This window comes from Perna viridis, chromosome 9 (genome assembly GCF_037379345.1).
Source record: "Perna viridis isolate PV_CMFRI_1.1 ecotype Kerala chromosome 9, ASM3737934v1, whole genome shotgun sequence".
NCBI lineage: Eukaryota > Metazoa > Mollusca > Bivalvia > Mytilida > Mytilidae > Perna > Perna viridis.
This window is the reverse complement of record NC_142453.1, coordinates 33339438-33356948: the sequence shown is the minus strand read 5'-3', so window position 1 is coordinate 33356948 and position 17511 is coordinate 33339438. Positions and strand designations below refer to the sequence as shown.

Here is a 17511-nt window from a genome sequence, read left to right as displayed (position 1 = left end):
AGATTAAAGGATCTAGCTAAACGATATTCTTTCTTTTGGATCAGCAACGTTTTAAAAACATTGTTAAAGTTCGCATAAGGGTATCAGTTTTGTGTCCACTACTCCTCATCTAAAGATACCAAAAGTAAAAACGAGGGAAAACTCTTGGACAAAACGAAACCAGGAACACTGAAATATCATAATGATACTTTATGTTTACAAGTGATTCCAAGATTTGTAATCGAAATATCTTAAACTTATTTAAACAAATTTTCTGAAGAATATATTATATGTATCGAGTTAAACAGTTGTCAACTAAAACTTCGATCTAGTAGCTTAGTAGTTTTCATTTCCGTACATGTATAACATGACGTTTGTGTTATTCTGATAGAAACATCCTTACTCTGTTTGAGGTATTCTTGATTTCACAACTATTTACAATAGAAAACAAAATATTGGTGTAGATATGTGTTTTCGTACTGAAAATTTTGTCTGACACGAGAACCTGAGTTAGAAGTTATTTGGAATTTAATGTATTCATTTTGAAGATCTATTAGTTGTGTTTTACATTTTGTTTTAATTCGGGAATACTGAATTTCAAAATTAGACACCAGTAAATATTTATAGGTAAATTATGACTTTTTTAGGAATGGTTTTCAACAAAATAAATACTATTTGTCATGTGTTATTTTCACAGACAAGTGTTCTTCAAGAAACCGTTGGTGTTGGCCTGGAAGTTGTGATAATGAATTGGCATCAAATTGTTCCTGTATGACAGGATTCGAGAGGGTTGTTAATTCAAATCGGGCTATGTGTCAACGTAGGTATACAGTAACCATTTATAGTTTTGGGTTAAGGAAAGTGTTTCTTATGAAATACAGTGTTTGTTTAAAGCTATATTTTGCCAAGAATCAACAAATAAGCTAAGTTTTAGGACCTATAAGTGTGTTTTAGTGTAACTACTTGACAGTAAATGCTTGACCATTTATTTGACTTTTGTCAGCTACCATTCCGCCACAAATAGACAGTTGCAGAATAACTGCAGTAGCAGATGACGGGACTAAAACAAGTTCAAGTACTAGTTCAGAAAAATGTTCTGAACAAACAAATTTTTATGGAAAATTTAATGTCAGCCGATTTCAAGTCACAGTCAATACCTTCATCCACATTACCATTGAAAAACATCTTGAAAGCATTAGAGCCATGCTTCCGTTTAAGCCAAGAGAACACTTCAGAATTTCAGATGTTGTTTTGACTGTTTCGAAAGATTCAATTAGTCGTAAGTATTACATTTTTTGAAAGAAAAGTTTTATAGTTTGTGAATATCATTGTTGTCTTGAAAAAGCAGCACATCTCCCCAGTCTGGTAAATTGTCAGCAATACATTTTGATTTGATTTATGGAAAAATTCTTATTGATATTTACGGAAAAAGTCATGTCATTCAAACAATGGCTGATTTTCTTGGGAAAGACACAAAATGTTAACTGTAGTAAATCTAAAGTTAAATTAATGTATAGTTCTTAAAAACGGACTGAAATTACATACATGTAGCTATTTTAAAGTGTGATTTAAAACTGAGACGAGTATATCAAAATGTATAAAATAGATGAAATACTAGGTAGATTTCAGCATCTAACACTCGACATTTCTTTAAATTTACATATATTACATTATATGATTTCAGAAAAACGACAAATAATAATGCACGAGAACATACATGTCCCCAGCAACAGTGGCAGAGATTTTGGAGCAAAGGATGTGAATATGACCAACACAGTAACTGTAAAGAATGGCGATAAGTAAGGAGTTAATGTTATCAAAAAGGGGGTTTATATTTCATATTCATTTATATTTTATAAAGTTAATCGATAGGAGAGACAACTTAATGAATTTATATAACCTGAAAGTTCAATTGAATGTTTTATTAGAAATAACATTATTTCAAACGTCATAACATATTTATCTAAAAAGCTCAAATCTGGTTTGCTTCACAGATATTCAATTACATGCCACGTATGAACCCTTACACCTACATAAGATAGGCTAGGCAAACAATATTTCAAAATCTTAATACAGTAGCGAAGAGAAACCAGATTCGAGCACAAATAAAAAGAATGTATTCCAAGGTTAAAGACTAGACATGTAAAACAGACATACACAACAAAAATTTAATAACCAAAAATAACATGTGCAAAGAAACAAAAGTAAATGAGCAACCCGGACTCCACTAAAAACTTGGAAGCATAAAACTTCTGTAGCAACATAACACTGTTCCAGAAGCCTTATGTAACTTTATTCCCAGTGAATAATGAATGTCATTAAATATCAAAGTGGCGTTATTATTTTTGATACTCTACGAGTTATTTTGTAAACTTGACATTAATATAATAGATACTTAATACATTTGGTTTCGTTTGAGATAATTTACCGTTTCTGTCATTTTTTAAATATTTGTATAATTTTCTGGAAGACAATAAGCTTCAAGATTTCTTTCATGATTTTTGGATCATAAGATTTAGGATTATTTTTAACGGCGACTAGAATGTAATTAATTTGCACTTTACTGTATATTTTAAGGTATTGTGTCGACAGTGTTCTTGTTTGTTTTGTCGAATCTGTTTCATCCTTATTCATTTTGAGTATTACAATATCTAAGGCCTGTACACTCGATAATCCATACCCGGTATTAAGCAAAATCTACATCTATTATATTCTTTATAAAACGTGTTCATATTATTAAACTCAAAATTTTTTATTTCTTCACTTTTGTTTTAGATTATGTGTGACCATACAGGTTCAAGCAGGTGGAGACCTTGAATATGAAAACGAAATAAATCATGTACAGTCCTCGAAGTCTTACGATAAAACAAGAAATGATAAGACACTTTGCTATATTTGCGATAAAATGATACCAAAACATTGCTCAGTGGCATCTTCATGTGGTAAAAGCCCACTTTTATTGTCAAGAAGAATAACAAAATCAAGGTATTTAAAACTACGATTTGGAGGGTGGTTAGATCCCTATCCCATAGGTGGAAGTGCTGATCTTGCGTCTGGTATAGAAAGCTATGGAATAAGTATCCATGAGGTTGAACTTGCTAATGATATTTTAATGAGACGTAATGATGCCGTTGGAAACCCCAAAACCATAGTCGTCAATAGCTCGTACACTTCCTTGAATGTGGAACTTCCCGAGAAGTCTCCAATGTTGTATGCAATTTTGATTGAGGTAAAAGACAAGGCGAACAACGCTAGACAAGCTAGGAGATTTGTACTGTTTGATAATTCATCAGCCATCTCCATCAACCAGAGAAACGATTTCCGAGTCACATCAGCAACAAATGAATCCAGATATGGCAACTGGCAGACGAATCATAAGCAATTTTGTTTTTCATGGCACGATAGATTTTTTAACAATGAAATACAAACATTCCTTCATCCAATTCGGCCTGATAAGTACACAATATACGGAGTTTATGATCAAATCGATGGTGTGCTACCTCATAATGGTACTAAGAACATAAACGGGATATCCTTATTCCATTACTTCTTAAACAGAAACAACGCAACGGTGTTAAGTGGGTTAGTTTATGACCAATCTGTCTGTCTCCGTACAATGATGTCTGACGGTGACAGTTTTACTTTCACTGTGGAAGCTAGCGACATTTCTGGTAATAAGATGAATGACACAGTAAAAGTCTATATCGATCGATCTGTTCCAGACATTAATGATGCCTGGTTGATGAGAGATAGCAAAGAGGAGTTATTTGTACATCACAGTACTGACCTTTCTAAGATAAATTTACAGTTTAAGGCGTTTGATATCCATAGTGGACTAAAGGAAGTTAAGTGGGCATTTGGATTGTATGAAAATCAAACATCTTACATCGAAAAGGCAACTGCAGTTATAACAGTGGACGAAGTGGTAAATTTATCTACGTGCAAATAAAACAAAACAAAAAACAAAAAACAAAACAAAATAAACGTGATTGTGAAATGCATTTGCATCTATTATATCATTTCGGAGAATACATAACACTTCTACATGTATCAGAGTTTTTATCTTTGTGTTCCCTTTTCATGTTCCTGTCTGTTGAAATGTAATGTACGCATTGAAACTTTAAAAGATTCTTTCTGTTTTTAAGTTATTTCAGTTTATTTATTTTGTTTATTCTGTTTTACCAGGCGCAATGCGGCAACATAACTGACTGCTATTGTCCAATACTCGGCAAATGTAGTAAAGTGATATATAATGCTGAACTTAGAAAACTGTTGAAAATTGGAAATCATAACAGGAGATACTATTTTACAATAAAAGTTACAAACACGGCAAATTTAGTTGCTATTGAGCATCTGGACATATTAGTGGACGAGTCTCCCCCAGAGGTTGGTACGGTTTTGGAAGGTTCTGTGGGAGATCAAGACATTGACTATACAAGCCAGAAATATATCACTATTCACTGGCATGGATTTATTGACCATGAAAGCAGAATTAAGCTGTACAAGGTAGCCATAGCAAGATTCTGTTTATCTGACATAAAATACTTTGAATGGAAAAATCACTCAAGTGTTGCAGTTTATGAGACTACTTTCGAAGAATTACGCGTGGAGTTTCCAGACGGTGAGGGCAGATATATTGCTTCGGTTGTTGCTTTCAATAATGCAATGTCACCGTCAAAAATTGTCTGTAGCGATGGTATAACGTTTGATAGAACCAAACCAACGATACGTGGTGTCACCCTAAAACATGCAAACATAAAGGAGTCTATAGCTTGTCATGAAAATAAATCATGGCTTATTACAGAACAGCTTTACAAAGTCCAACTCTCTGCTGAATCGTGTATTAAACGGTGTATGGATTCATCGTCTCATAATATCACTGGTTTTATCCCCGAGAAGCACCACCAAGATAAGAACGAAACAAGTATCGGTAATTTTCTCTGCAGAACACTTCCGATGTATGACAATAATATTATTTACACATCTTCTGATTTGTTTGAGATTTCGTGGAATGCGTCAGACCCTGAAAGTGAAATAGATCATGTATACATAGGATTTGGTAATGATGTATCGTATGCTGATGCACCAGATATTTCCAATTATGCCGTAGCCCATCAAAACAGTCATTATATTCAGCACCACCCGAGTCTGATAGGAGAAAAGCCCGTATACATCTTCATCAAAGTTCTGAACAAAGCCGGTCTTGTATCCAGAGCATGGTTGGGTCCCATCTTACCAGACGAAACTCCACCTATCTGTGACAATGTTAAACTAGTACCATTTGTAGACGGTCGATATTTGATAATTAACTGGACTAAAACAATGTTTTATGACATTGAACAAACGGAAGAGATCGGGAAGGTCCTGTTTCGATTTGGTAAGTTCAACTAAAGTTCAAGCCAGTTATATATATAACTGCGAAAGCTATATTTTTATAGCCTAGCTGGCCGAGTGGTCTAGGGCGCTGGACTGTTTGCAGGCGGTGTTGCCATAGATGTCACAACGGTTGTGTACGTTTATGTATCTTCCCTGTATCAATTGTATATATAGAAGGGTCTGAAAAATTCCCATCGATGTTAGAACTGTCAAATTTGCGAAGCAACTTTTTGTCGTTCCCTCTGCGGGACTCGAACTCATACCGCTGTGACATCTATGGCAACACCGCCTGCACTAAGTCCAGCGCCCTAGACCACCCGGCCAGCTAGGCTATATAAAAATATAGCTTTCGCTGACCGGGTGATTCCTCCTTTTAGGATTAATCTAAGGGTGTAACTTAGTACACGATGTATGGCAGTATATGTGTGTGTGTGAGTGTGTGTGTGTGTGTGTGTGTGTGTGTTAAATTATTAGATATATATAAACTTTACTCTAAATTGTTGTATTTGCTTAATTTTATAACAATTTAGAGTTCTCGACATTATTCTTTCCGACTTCATGAATAGATAGCTAATGCTGTTTAAATCAACGAACATTTAGCTTTAATCTTAATTTTTTTCAACATTTTAAAGTACATAATCTTCTACAATCAACAGGCGTAAGCGATTACTTATTTACCCCTTTCCATGAATGGAACATAAAATTACATGGTGGACAGTGTGAAAAAAGCCAACAATGTATCAAATACCCAGTCCGAAAATTACAAAAATATGACTCCAAAGAAGGATCTTTGTTCTATGCACAGCTTCATATTTACAACAATGCAGGACATTTTTGTAGCCTCAATACATTACGATTTAGACTTCCGTCATTATTTCCCCCGACACCGGGAGTCGTCATCGATATTCAATCAATTAATGCACAGTCATTTGACGACGTCGACGTCTTACTTGATGCCACCATTTTCTGCTTCCATTGGTCAGGATTTAGTCATCATGAGCATGTTGAAATGCAGGTTGGATTAGGTAGTAAATTAGAGTCGGACAACATTATACCTTATCACAGAATCAATTCTACAACAGAACAAGTTGCATGCGAGAACTTACAAAATATTAAAGAAGGTTATCGCTATTTTGCTACTATCAAGGCGTCATGTTCAGGTGGCACAACAATTGTTTCTTCTGATGGATTCACAGCTTTAGATAAGAATGACATAATGTCGTCTTTGCAAGTCGTACACACGGACACATGTGAACATTTAAAAATAACGTCACACCAAACAATGAATGGAACAATTGAAATAACACTAACTGAACAACTACTGCCTTGGAAAACATATACCCTTATGACAAATAGTATTGCATTGGTCATTCACGAAGATATGATAATAAAACGGAAACTGTCTGTCAGAGATTCCTTCGTTACCGTATTCATACCAAAGCAATTGACCGATAAGTTAGTGGTAAAACAAATTTCTAAAAAAATATTTGATCTACAACTATATCGCTGTGATTTCGGGTTAGTAGAGCAACAATCCACCAAAGCGATCTCGGTGCTGTGGTCGATCGGTAGCCAATATACTCGTTTCGTAACACATTACGAAGGTGCTGTGTGCAAAGTAAACAATACAACCTCGTCTTGCTCAGATACGTTACTGTTAGTTAACCTTGGTAATGTTACCTATCATACTTTCCATGGACAGTATAATGGAAAATATATTTCGTCAATAAGACCATGCTTCAGAAATATCTGTTTGGGATCTGTGGTGTCTAATGGCGTGAACATTGAAATGGAAATGCACCCGATTATTATAAAGGCGTTTGGAAAGCAAGAAAATGCATGCTACAGAATTAACGTAACTGTTGAAAGCATAGAAAAAGAGACCCTGCTGATAAAATGGGCTGTATTTCATGAAAATCATAAACGACTGTCAGAATGGAAGTTCATCACACAACAAAATTCAACGAAACACAACCTAAATCAGGTATTTTATATACTAGGTTTATAACTTTTTCAGTTTAAATACTATTACGTGTTATTGCATGTGAGGGAAGAATACCCTATTCTTATTGGCTAAAACATGGTCAAGTGGTATTCATTAGTGTGTGCTAAAATTTCAGGAGGGCATTATCACACAATGAAGCCCTCTTCAGGTAAACCTAATAGTTGCTTATGTAGAATGCATTATCGATAGATTGACTGCCTTTGGAAAGTGATATTGCCTTCAACATTTATAAAGCCCTCGCTTGCGCCTCAAGATATTTCCAACGTTTCACTGTCCCGTTGGCAGTCAATTTATCATGATAATGCCCTATTTATTAGTAATTTTTGTGTAATTAGCATTTCAAAATTAATGACGTATTGTGTTTTCCCCTATTTAGATGATATAGGATTGCGTTGATTAGTTTTAATTATCTACACTTTTACTCTTCGAACTTGTTATATTTGATTTTATCATTTTAAGATACTTAGATGAGTCAAGAATGCTTGAAAATGTATTTTAAATAATCAATACTCTTTACTTACTTTGATTTGATTATCTTGCAGGACAGTGAATGTATTATTTTGCCGGTTTACCAACATAAACGACAAGTATTGTGTGTTCAAGTACTTACCATGTCCGGACGGACATGGAATAACTGCTCTGTCATTAAGTCATTGGATGATCCAAATTCATTTGATAAAAATGTGGTGTATGACCTCAATATGAACCATCCATTCACAACATCACTGCGGGAAATAGCACATAGTTCCAATCTTGGCAATAAGTTAACAGTCCTTCATAACGAGGAGATGGACTTTGCCAATTCAAGCGTGCGAGTGGGTGGGTTCATTGTTGGAAGATCTAGTCAAAAGATAATTTGGTACCTTATGAAAAAACCAGAAATTTCTGGAAAGCCATGCAGCTTTGATCTAAACTGCATTTTCATAAAAAATACAACAGGTGGTTTCGTCGACTTTGAAAATCCGCGCCTTAAGTTTTCCGGTTTACTTTACATTTGTTTGGAAGTCCAAACTTCTCCAATAGAGTCTTATTGTAGTAATGGTTTCCTGGTTGATGACAAACGACCAAAGGCTGGAGTCGTCGAAATAAATTCCCATAATGGCTTTGTTACGGATGGATCTATCCTTAATGTGGAGTGGTCTGGATTTACTGGTAACAAAGAGGCAGTACAGCTTGGATATCTCTCAGATCTTTCATATTATCTATATGCGATTGTTATGTATATATAAATTTCCGCTTATTTTGGTCAGGGTTTCTTTGTTTTTGAGCAACACAATATGTGTTTCTAGAGAAGCAGAGGGTGCTTACCCTGCCGTTGCACCGGGTCCATGTTGTCTGGCTTTAGTGGGGTCCGGTTGCTCATTTTTTGTTATGTTCTTGTTATTTTCGTTTTTTAACTTTCTTTTTGTATTTGTTTATATTCTTGATCTAGCCTGATATATTGATTATGTTGTCTTTTTGTTTTGGTTCCCCTGATTTTCCTTAATGAAAAGAAGTGGTGAATCTAACTCAAAATAAATTTGCATAGTGACTTCATTTTAAAACTCCTTGAAAGTCAAAAACCCAGATAGTGAAACAGTTGCTCAATTTACAGACAATAATGGTGTCTTGACTTCACATAAAAGGAATAAAAGGATGAGGCGAAGAAACGGGGTAACTGCAAGGCTCCGCTGAGCAGTTACCCCGTTTAATGACGAATCCTTTTATTCCTTTTATGTAAAATCAAGACATTATCATTGTGTTTATACTGCAATAAAAAAAATATTTTCGTGAATGGGGAATATAATTCCCAATACGAATTCTATAATGTGTTCCCTGTGTGGCGATTCCCGTATGGGCGGAGTAATATAGATTACGTAGATTACGTAAATATGATAATCCATTCGCGATCGATTGGAGTGCGACAGATTGTGCTAATCATTTACAAATAACTGACTCATGTTTATTTCTAGTCAATATACCGTTATTATCAAGTTTAATTCTCATATGACGAGTTTATTACATTTATTTACCAATAGTTGTCCCCTATAGTGACGTTACGATAAACAAGTAGTTCATGCCGGGAGGAAAGTAGGCGGAGCCAAAGTATTATATACTGTCACTGACCGTATATCATCAATAAATATACTGTCAACGCATTTCGGTTGCTCTAATAGAATATTGTAGTATAAATCTATTTTTAGGTACATCAGTTGGTTCAGATGATATTCTTGATTTCCAGCCAACGGAGTTATCAACTTCTGTTTCAATAACAGGTCTCAGGCTAAGTAATGGCGGAGTATATTACGCATCAATCAAAGGTAACGTCTTACGTTGTAATTCTCTGTATTTGAATTTCAATATCAAGAATGTTGAAGTGTTGCTAAACGTTTATGAAAATATATAAACGAAAAACATCAGTATGATCTACCGCAGTATACACGGAATATTACTGGCAGCCTATAGTTCCTTTTCAGCTTGAGAGTAAAATCATGTTGTGTAATATCTATGTGATACGAATACACTCTTTAATGTCACCATCCGCCTAATTAATTCCTTAATCCATCCAGCAAAAAAGAATGGTAAATCGTTAATTTAAGTTAGTGTATGGGATATACCGTAAGGGGATCTGCTTGTATCTCAAATAATTAGGCGTTGTAAAAGTATCTCGCATGACATTAAACCTATACCAGAAAGCGTAAATGCTTTGATTAAATATGTCGTTGTAGCTTATGATCACTTTGGACGACACGCGGATGCTCATTCAGGCGGAGTGATTTATGACGTGACACTACCAACCATGGGTAGAGTACTAGTAGATAGCCACAATGGCTATATATCATCACATCGAATATTGGTGGAGTGGGAAAATGTTGAAGACAAAGAAAGTGGGATACGGGCCATAGAAGTAGGGATCGGTTCCAGCAAGAATTCTGTCGACATTCATCCATTTACGGAATATACAAGTCGAGCTGAAATTGCTAAACCTCATTTGTTCCAAGATGGTCATGCGTATTACGCAATGCTTAAGGTGATTGGGCTTATATCATATATTCTAATTACTTTATATACTTCATACTGGTTGCCTTACGCTCGCGTCATCAATTCATGTACTGTTTACTCAAAATACAAAAACAATTAGGTTGATTATATTTCTAGGTAACAAATAGATTGAAAATGTTTCATATCATCTTCGAATTACTTTAAACTTAGCATAGTCGTTTTAACCTTGCGTTGCATTCCGGAATGTTTAACTCAAAACACACAAGAATTTCTGTTTGATGTATTTTAAGGTAACAAATGGAGCAGGACTTGTTTCCCGTTCTGTATCAGATCCGTTTATTGTTGACAATACACCACCATCGTCGGGTCATGTGATAGAGGTTAAATCCCTCAATTCTATGGTAAGACGTGTTAGTGTCAGTGCACTATATAAAGAGAAAAATACATGGCAAATAATGTGGCAAGAGGCCTTTGTGATGATATAGATATCTCGGTATAGTACATTTGATACAGATTTTACCATGTAATGTACATTTAATTTTGCATACACTTAAATAGGAGAGTATAACAGTATACAAACTGTCAGCTGGACCCCGCAACGAAAATTCGAAATAGGGATGCGATCAGGGTTTAATCATGCGATAAAGGGGTGTAATAAAGGTTAGTCATGTGATGCAGGGTTGTGATAAATAGTGTGATGACACAGTGTTTGATATTGTACAAAATATTAGTCTTTGTCAGATATTCGAAACTGCCGTATTTACTTAGTCCATGATGAATACAATTAACTTTCTGCGAACTCCCGTTTCCTTTTCTCTGCATGTGTGATTTAAACAGTGAAATAATCCACACTTTGAGACTGAGTATTTTAGACAAAATAATTGATGCAAACTGAGGTCAAAAAAACAAGATTAGCTATGAATATTACAGCATGACCAGCACATACATAATAGCTAGTTAAAGAAGATGATTAGTTTAAATGGTATGTCAGGATTTAAACAGAAGATAATAGTTTTCCATTTGTAAGCATTAAGTAAAACCTATGACCGTTTTCCATCACTATTTCCAATTTTCAGTGGACTATTCAGTATTCATAGAATTTTTTTCAGAATGATGTGGATTACCAGATAGATGTTAATACCATTATTGTGAAATGGTTTGGATTCTTCGATCATCACTCTAATATACAACATTATATGGCGGGTCTTGGTACACGTCATGGTTCTGATGACATCATACAATTAGCCAGTGTTGGTTTACAAAAACGTAAGCGTGTTCAGGATACAGACATTATGCAACGCACATTTGAATACAGTTAGATTAGATTAACAATACAATGTGTTTGCATTATGATTGTATTTATAGGTATCATAATGAGTGAAAGTTGAATATTGCAAAATATCAACTTAAGTTTTTCATAACAATCCATTCGTGTCAAGTTTGTTATAATATTGAAATTAAATGAAGAGAGTAAATATTTTGCAAAATTCTAGTTTCTCGAGTTTTTAAAGTTTTCACTCAGATTTGTCCAATCTGTCTTTGCGAAAAATCAGGCAATCGCCCGTCTATTATGACACCAGTTATTTCTGAAAAACAACATTAGAAACGTCAAATTTTTGTGACGCTGAACGTCACAGCATGTCTTTCAGCCAATCAAATTTTATCGATAATGGGATACAATCCCACAACAGCCAATCGTAACAGCGATGTTTTTATCAGTTGTTCGTATCGAATCACCCATGGTTGAATATCTCAAAATATCTAGCTGGCAAAGAAGAAGATAAAACGCCAAGATCATAGAGAATACATTTTTTTCTTTTAGATAAAACGTGGAGTGGACAATTGTTTCAAGGAGTTCGATATTACACTACAGTAAAGGCTTGTAATGGTGCAGGATTGTGCACCTCGGTATCAACCAACAGTGTAATCATGGACAGTTCTAAACCGGTTCCTGGAATGGTGGTTATAGGCGATCCAGGAAAACATTCCAGATACATCAGTAACACGTATGGTTTATAATTTATTTTTCCAAATTAACAAAGTAAGGTTATAATTTATTCGTTTCCAAATTAACAAAGTAAGGGATATATTTATGTTCTCCATGTGTGATTGTCAACTTTTGACAACGTCGGTGCCTGCTTACATAATTATACTTTTTTAAAGAGTCATTGCATCATCATCAAAAATCTTGTGCTACAGGTAAAAGTATATTAAAGTTCTGGACTAATTGTGTCGATCCGTGTTCTATTATTATTCGTTCGTAGTGATCATTGGTTTCTGTCCGTCCGTTCATATATTTTGCTACTGTTTTCACCGAAACTACTTTTCACATTAAATTGATTGAGTATGGCGCAGATGGATACACCGTAACGATCAACGAGTTCATGATGACGATAATAAAACTTCTGTAGTGATGACTTTAATCTTGTAGCAACATAATCCTGCTCCAGAAGCCTATTTGTAAATAAAGGTTGTCATATAGGAGTTTACTTGTTCATTTGGTTTTTGGTGGATGACTGTCTCCTTTGCAATCATACCACCTCTTCTATATCTATCCTTTATATATATACCTCTCCTATCTATATTTTAGAAAGCGAATAAAAGCTTCCTGGATTGGCTTTGATGATCCTCAGTCTGGTATAAGTCATTTTGAAGTATGCATTGAAACAGTCAATGATAGCTGTAACATCAAGGAATGGTTGAATGTTCAGCTATCAGCACAAATCATCAGGTCCGATCTCAACATGACAGATGTCGAAAAGATACGCATAATTGTAAAGGCTTGCAACAAGGTTGGTCTTTGTTCGGTTAGGTCTTCACCTTATTCGAGGATCGATACTAGTCCACCAAGTCTGGTCGAGAAGCCATTTGTTGTTGGTGAAACATTTGATAAATCAAAAAGTCGAAAAGTTTTAATAGACTCTTCATTCTTCACTATCAAATGGAAATTTGGAGACGAGGAAAGTCCGATTGTAAAAACTTTACTAAGTATTCATAGCGAAACATCGACGCACGTTCCGGTAGAGAATCTGGACCTAGAGAACATTGACTTCTGGGTGTTCCAGCTGAAGGATAATCATATATTAAGACAAGGGGATATCTACATTGCTCAGGTTACGTCGTGTAATGCTGCATCGCTTTGTACAACAGCTGTCACTGACGAGTTTATTGTGGATTCAACACCTCCTCAAATAGGAGGTTTCAACTTTCCGATTGAATTCTCTAAGAAGCCATCGAGTAATGAAATATCGATAACATTATCATGGTATGGGTTTTTCGATATCGAATCTGACATAAAGTCATATTTCCTGTCTATTGGTCATTCTTACAGTGAAAACCAAGTACTAAGCAGTTATGTTTTGAATGACTCAGTCACTATAAGCCTCGTTTTAAATGCTACTGCGTTTATGCAAAATTCCTTAGTTTTGTCAATACGGGCTGAAAATTACGCTTCATTATCAACACCTGAGGTAAAAGTTACAACTAGTGTTATATCAGATAGACATGATCAGAGTAAAGGACACTTGTTACTTCAGAGACATTCGTGTAAAAATTATTACTGCGACAGTGAATGCAAATTCTGCGACTGCACATGTGCAGCAGTTGGAAAGAAGTGCGTAAATGATAAACATGCGCAGTGTAGTTGGCTAGGTTTAAATGCTACTAACTCGCCGTTTAAAGCAAATATAACAATAATTACTGAAAATGCCAAAGACAGAAGTGGATCTTCTAAGTGTCTTAAGGTTATGTGGAAAACGCCGTCTGGAGACTCCGTACTCCGCTACGAATACAGTTTTGGAGTATCAGGGTCAGCTATCGGATCTGGCGTTTACAACCTCAGTCTAGATAACCCATGGCATGATGCAGGAATGTTGTCAGAAGCAGTGCATTGCTTACCTCCTGGAATGGAGTTGGTCCATAAAATGAATTACACAGCGTATATCCGTGTCTGGACATCATACGAGCTTTCTTATACATTCAGCTCAAGTCCAGTCATTATTGACCATACTCCACCACATGTTCACAAGAGACGGGTGATTAAGGATATAACCATTCCCTCGTCGTGCAGTAATGGTGATGATGTTGACTATATCGTATCCAGACAAGAGATGGAAGCCTGTTGGGAAGATGTCTTTTATGATGAAGAGTCAGGAATACGTTCTTACTCGGTTGCTCTTGGAACTTTGCCTTCATGTATATATATATACATACACACACACACACACACATTTCATAATTTCTATCAAGTTTCCATCTGACAACATTTCTGCGGGTTCATTTATTAGTTTCCATTTAACATTATAAGACCACCTTAAGTTATCTACTGACAACATTTGTCTTCTCTTTGATTGTTTAAATGGTCCATAAGAATTCTCTTAACTTTTTCAATTATCTTATTCTAGAACTTATAAGTTGGTCGGTTGCACTAATTCATCAGAAAGTCAATACGGTGACAAATATCTCTGAATCTGACTTTGAAATATTTCTTGTTCATTTCAGGGGATGATATTGTTCAGTATAAAGACGTTGGAGGAGCTACAAGTATTGAATGGTTAGATCTAAGGTTCGAACCAGGAGTTAGATATTTTGCCTCAGTACGAGCTGTAAATAGTTTAGGTCTACAAACAGAATTAAGCTCCAATGGCTTTGTCTTGGACGTAATAGCTCCGACAACAGGTGTTATATACAATACACGTCACCATGGTGATGTATTGTATCAGTCTGTATCGGAACCGATCGAGTTTTCATGGCACGGATTCGAGGACCAACACTCGTTCGTAAATTCGTACCAGATTGCCATTGACGTTGATGGTAGTATGCAAGGGAATGTGTCGTTTATAGATGTTGGTTTGGTAGATCATTTTCGTTATAAGCAACCAGTTCAACACTTACAAAAGATCAAGGCTATACTTAAGGCTATCGACAAGGCTGGTCATGAGAGCATGATTATACAGTCACAACCTCTAACCGTAGATGGAACGGCGCCAATTTCATTTACTTGTAAAAAATTCGAATCTTTCAGTAACTTAACTACTAAAATCACTGACAAAAACGAATTCCAGTGGAATGAACATATTGAGTTGGCACGGCATGAATTGATAAGACTTCAAATAAATGTGTCAGCAATCATGTTTGGATTCGAAACTTATTTGTATATTGGAAATGTTGCAATGCAGTTGCCATTTGTAGTAAATGCCGATGATTCTGTCGTTTCGGATTATACGTACTTGTCCCCGGAAAATTCGACCGTCAATGTTTCTATAACTTCTTACGGTATCCCGCTTCATTCTATAGTCAACGTTCTTGTCTCGAAATGTGAACAGGTCGAGACAGTTGATACCAGCTCGAGAAGCATTCTAGCAAAGCAGATATCAACAAATGCTCTTTCTGTTTGCGTAAATACTATAGACCCAGAAAGTGGAATCAAATATATGTTTTTGAGTGTTGGTAGCATTGCTAACGGGCATGAGATTGTGCATCATCAACCGTTAAGTCATGGTCTTCATGCAGTTTTACAAGCCAAATTTACTCATGGAATGGCTGTTTTTGTACAGGCTGAGATAGAAAATCAAGCTGGAATACAAACTGTCTTTACATCAGATGAAATAGTAATTGATCACACAGCACCCGTTATTAATGTTTCATCCAGTGGTCTTTTGAAAGAAACGAATTCCAGTATAGTTCGTGTTATTTTACAATACATAGCTGAAGATCCTGAAAGTGGCATTCAGTATTGTGAATACTGTCTTGGTAAGTTCCATAAATATTGATTAAAAACTTAAATATTTCTACAAATAATTTATGCTGATATAAAATTTAATAAAGAATATCGAATAAATATATCTTTGTTATTACAACGATTTTGTAAGAACTGTCCTATTCCAAAAGAAAATCATTGCTAAACCGAGGGCAGTTTGAAAAAAAAACTTTACATAAGATAACTTTATGAACAAAGACGAATTCCGCAAAGATAAGGTAAGGAATACAATGGCATTTGATATCTTCGAAGATTGGCGTCCTTTTACAAATAGAGTTAATCTAAAATAAGCTAACTCAACAAAAATTTCAATTTCCGTTTTGACATACTTCAGCAAACTATTTCAACTAGGCATGGTTTGGTTGTTAAGCAAATCAACTTTCAACGCTTTAAACATATTTTTTTTGTTCAGGTCCTATTAAAGAGACATGTGAGTACGTTCCTTGGACAGTGCTGCACAATGTTCATTCCCTTACTTCAGTGGGATTTACAGCTCATCATGGCGCAAATGTTTACGGAATTATCCGTTGTATAAATGATGTACAACTGGCTGGAAATGCAGGTTTTGGACCACTTACGGTTTCTATAATTCCACCAACCAGTGAAACGTCACAGATCGAGTTTATTACTGATACGGGTATCAATTTGGATTCTCAGCAGGATGCAAGTTCCTTGTCTTTCCGATGGAATGAATTCAAAGATGATTCTGAAATAACTAGTTATTCCACACGAGTTATCGGACAAAATGGTCGCGTCTCAAGCTGGGTAGATGTTGAGAAGAAAAACTATGTGCGATGGAGTGATTTGGGTCTAACCAACAAGCAATCATATGAAGTATCTCTCAAGGCGAAAAACACAGGTGGACTCGAAAGTACTTCAGTTAAAAGTTCCATTTTGGTTAGTGATGAAACGCCTTATTTAACAGGTAAAACCAAATGCTTTATATTGTTAAGATGCTTATTATTTTGGTACAAGCAGTCGTCTTGCTGATTTGAGCAAAAGTGGGTAATATAGCTAATTTTGTTCTATGGTGGATATTTGAAAAATTTTAAAATCCTCTGATGTTTGAATCTTTTCAAAAAGTAGAAAAGAAAACAACATCCACTAGTAGTTAACTCTTTTAGATAATTTTACTGTTAACAATTAAAACAAACATCTGCGGGCTCACAAAAATTGTCTAAGGTACGCCGTATTTACATTTGTTCCAATTTGTAGATATCATATATAATTTAGTTGATATCTTCTAATCCTATACGATATCATTTTTTTTCTATTATTTGACAGTAGTTCTTGACGCATGCAAAATTTCAGAAAATTCTAGGATGCGATGTTTACGTATCTCCTACGTTAAAACATAGAAGTTATCTCATTAATTTCATGAGTCTCTTAAAGTATATAAGATATCTCATAA

The 17511-nt window shown here is 35.3% G+C and overlaps 1 protein-coding gene across 2 annotated transcripts in view; it reads left to right on the top strand.

Moving 5' to 3' along the window:
• LOC148607902 (uncharacterized) overlaps window positions 1-17511 on the top strand; it is a 31231-nt gene that overhangs the window by 13139 nt on the left and 581 nt on the right. For both annotated transcript variants that reach the window (XM_088546834.1, XM_088546835.1), the window contains exons 7-21: window positions 677-799; window positions 983-1258; window positions 1664-1778; window positions 2755-3904; window positions 4165-5356; window positions 6012-7339; window positions 7903-8575; window positions 9544-9660; window positions 10069-10370; window positions 10633-10743; window positions 11452-11608; window positions 12165-12348; window positions 12933-14536; window positions 14843-16093; window positions 16513-17025. In XM_088546834.1, coding sequence (XP_088402960.1) covers window positions 677-799; window positions 983-1258; window positions 1664-1778; window positions 2755-3904; window positions 4165-5356; window positions 6012-7339; window positions 7903-8575; window positions 9544-9660; window positions 10069-10370; window positions 10633-10743; window positions 11452-11608; window positions 12165-12348; window positions 12933-14536; window positions 14843-16093; window positions 16513-17025 — 9096 coding nt within the window. The remainder of the gene's footprint in view (window positions 1-676; window positions 800-982; window positions 1259-1663; window positions 1779-2754; window positions 3905-4164; window positions 5357-6011; window positions 7340-7902; window positions 8576-9543; window positions 9661-10068; window positions 10371-10632; window positions 10744-11451; window positions 11609-12164; window positions 12349-12932; window positions 14537-14842; window positions 16094-16512; window positions 17026-17511) is intronic.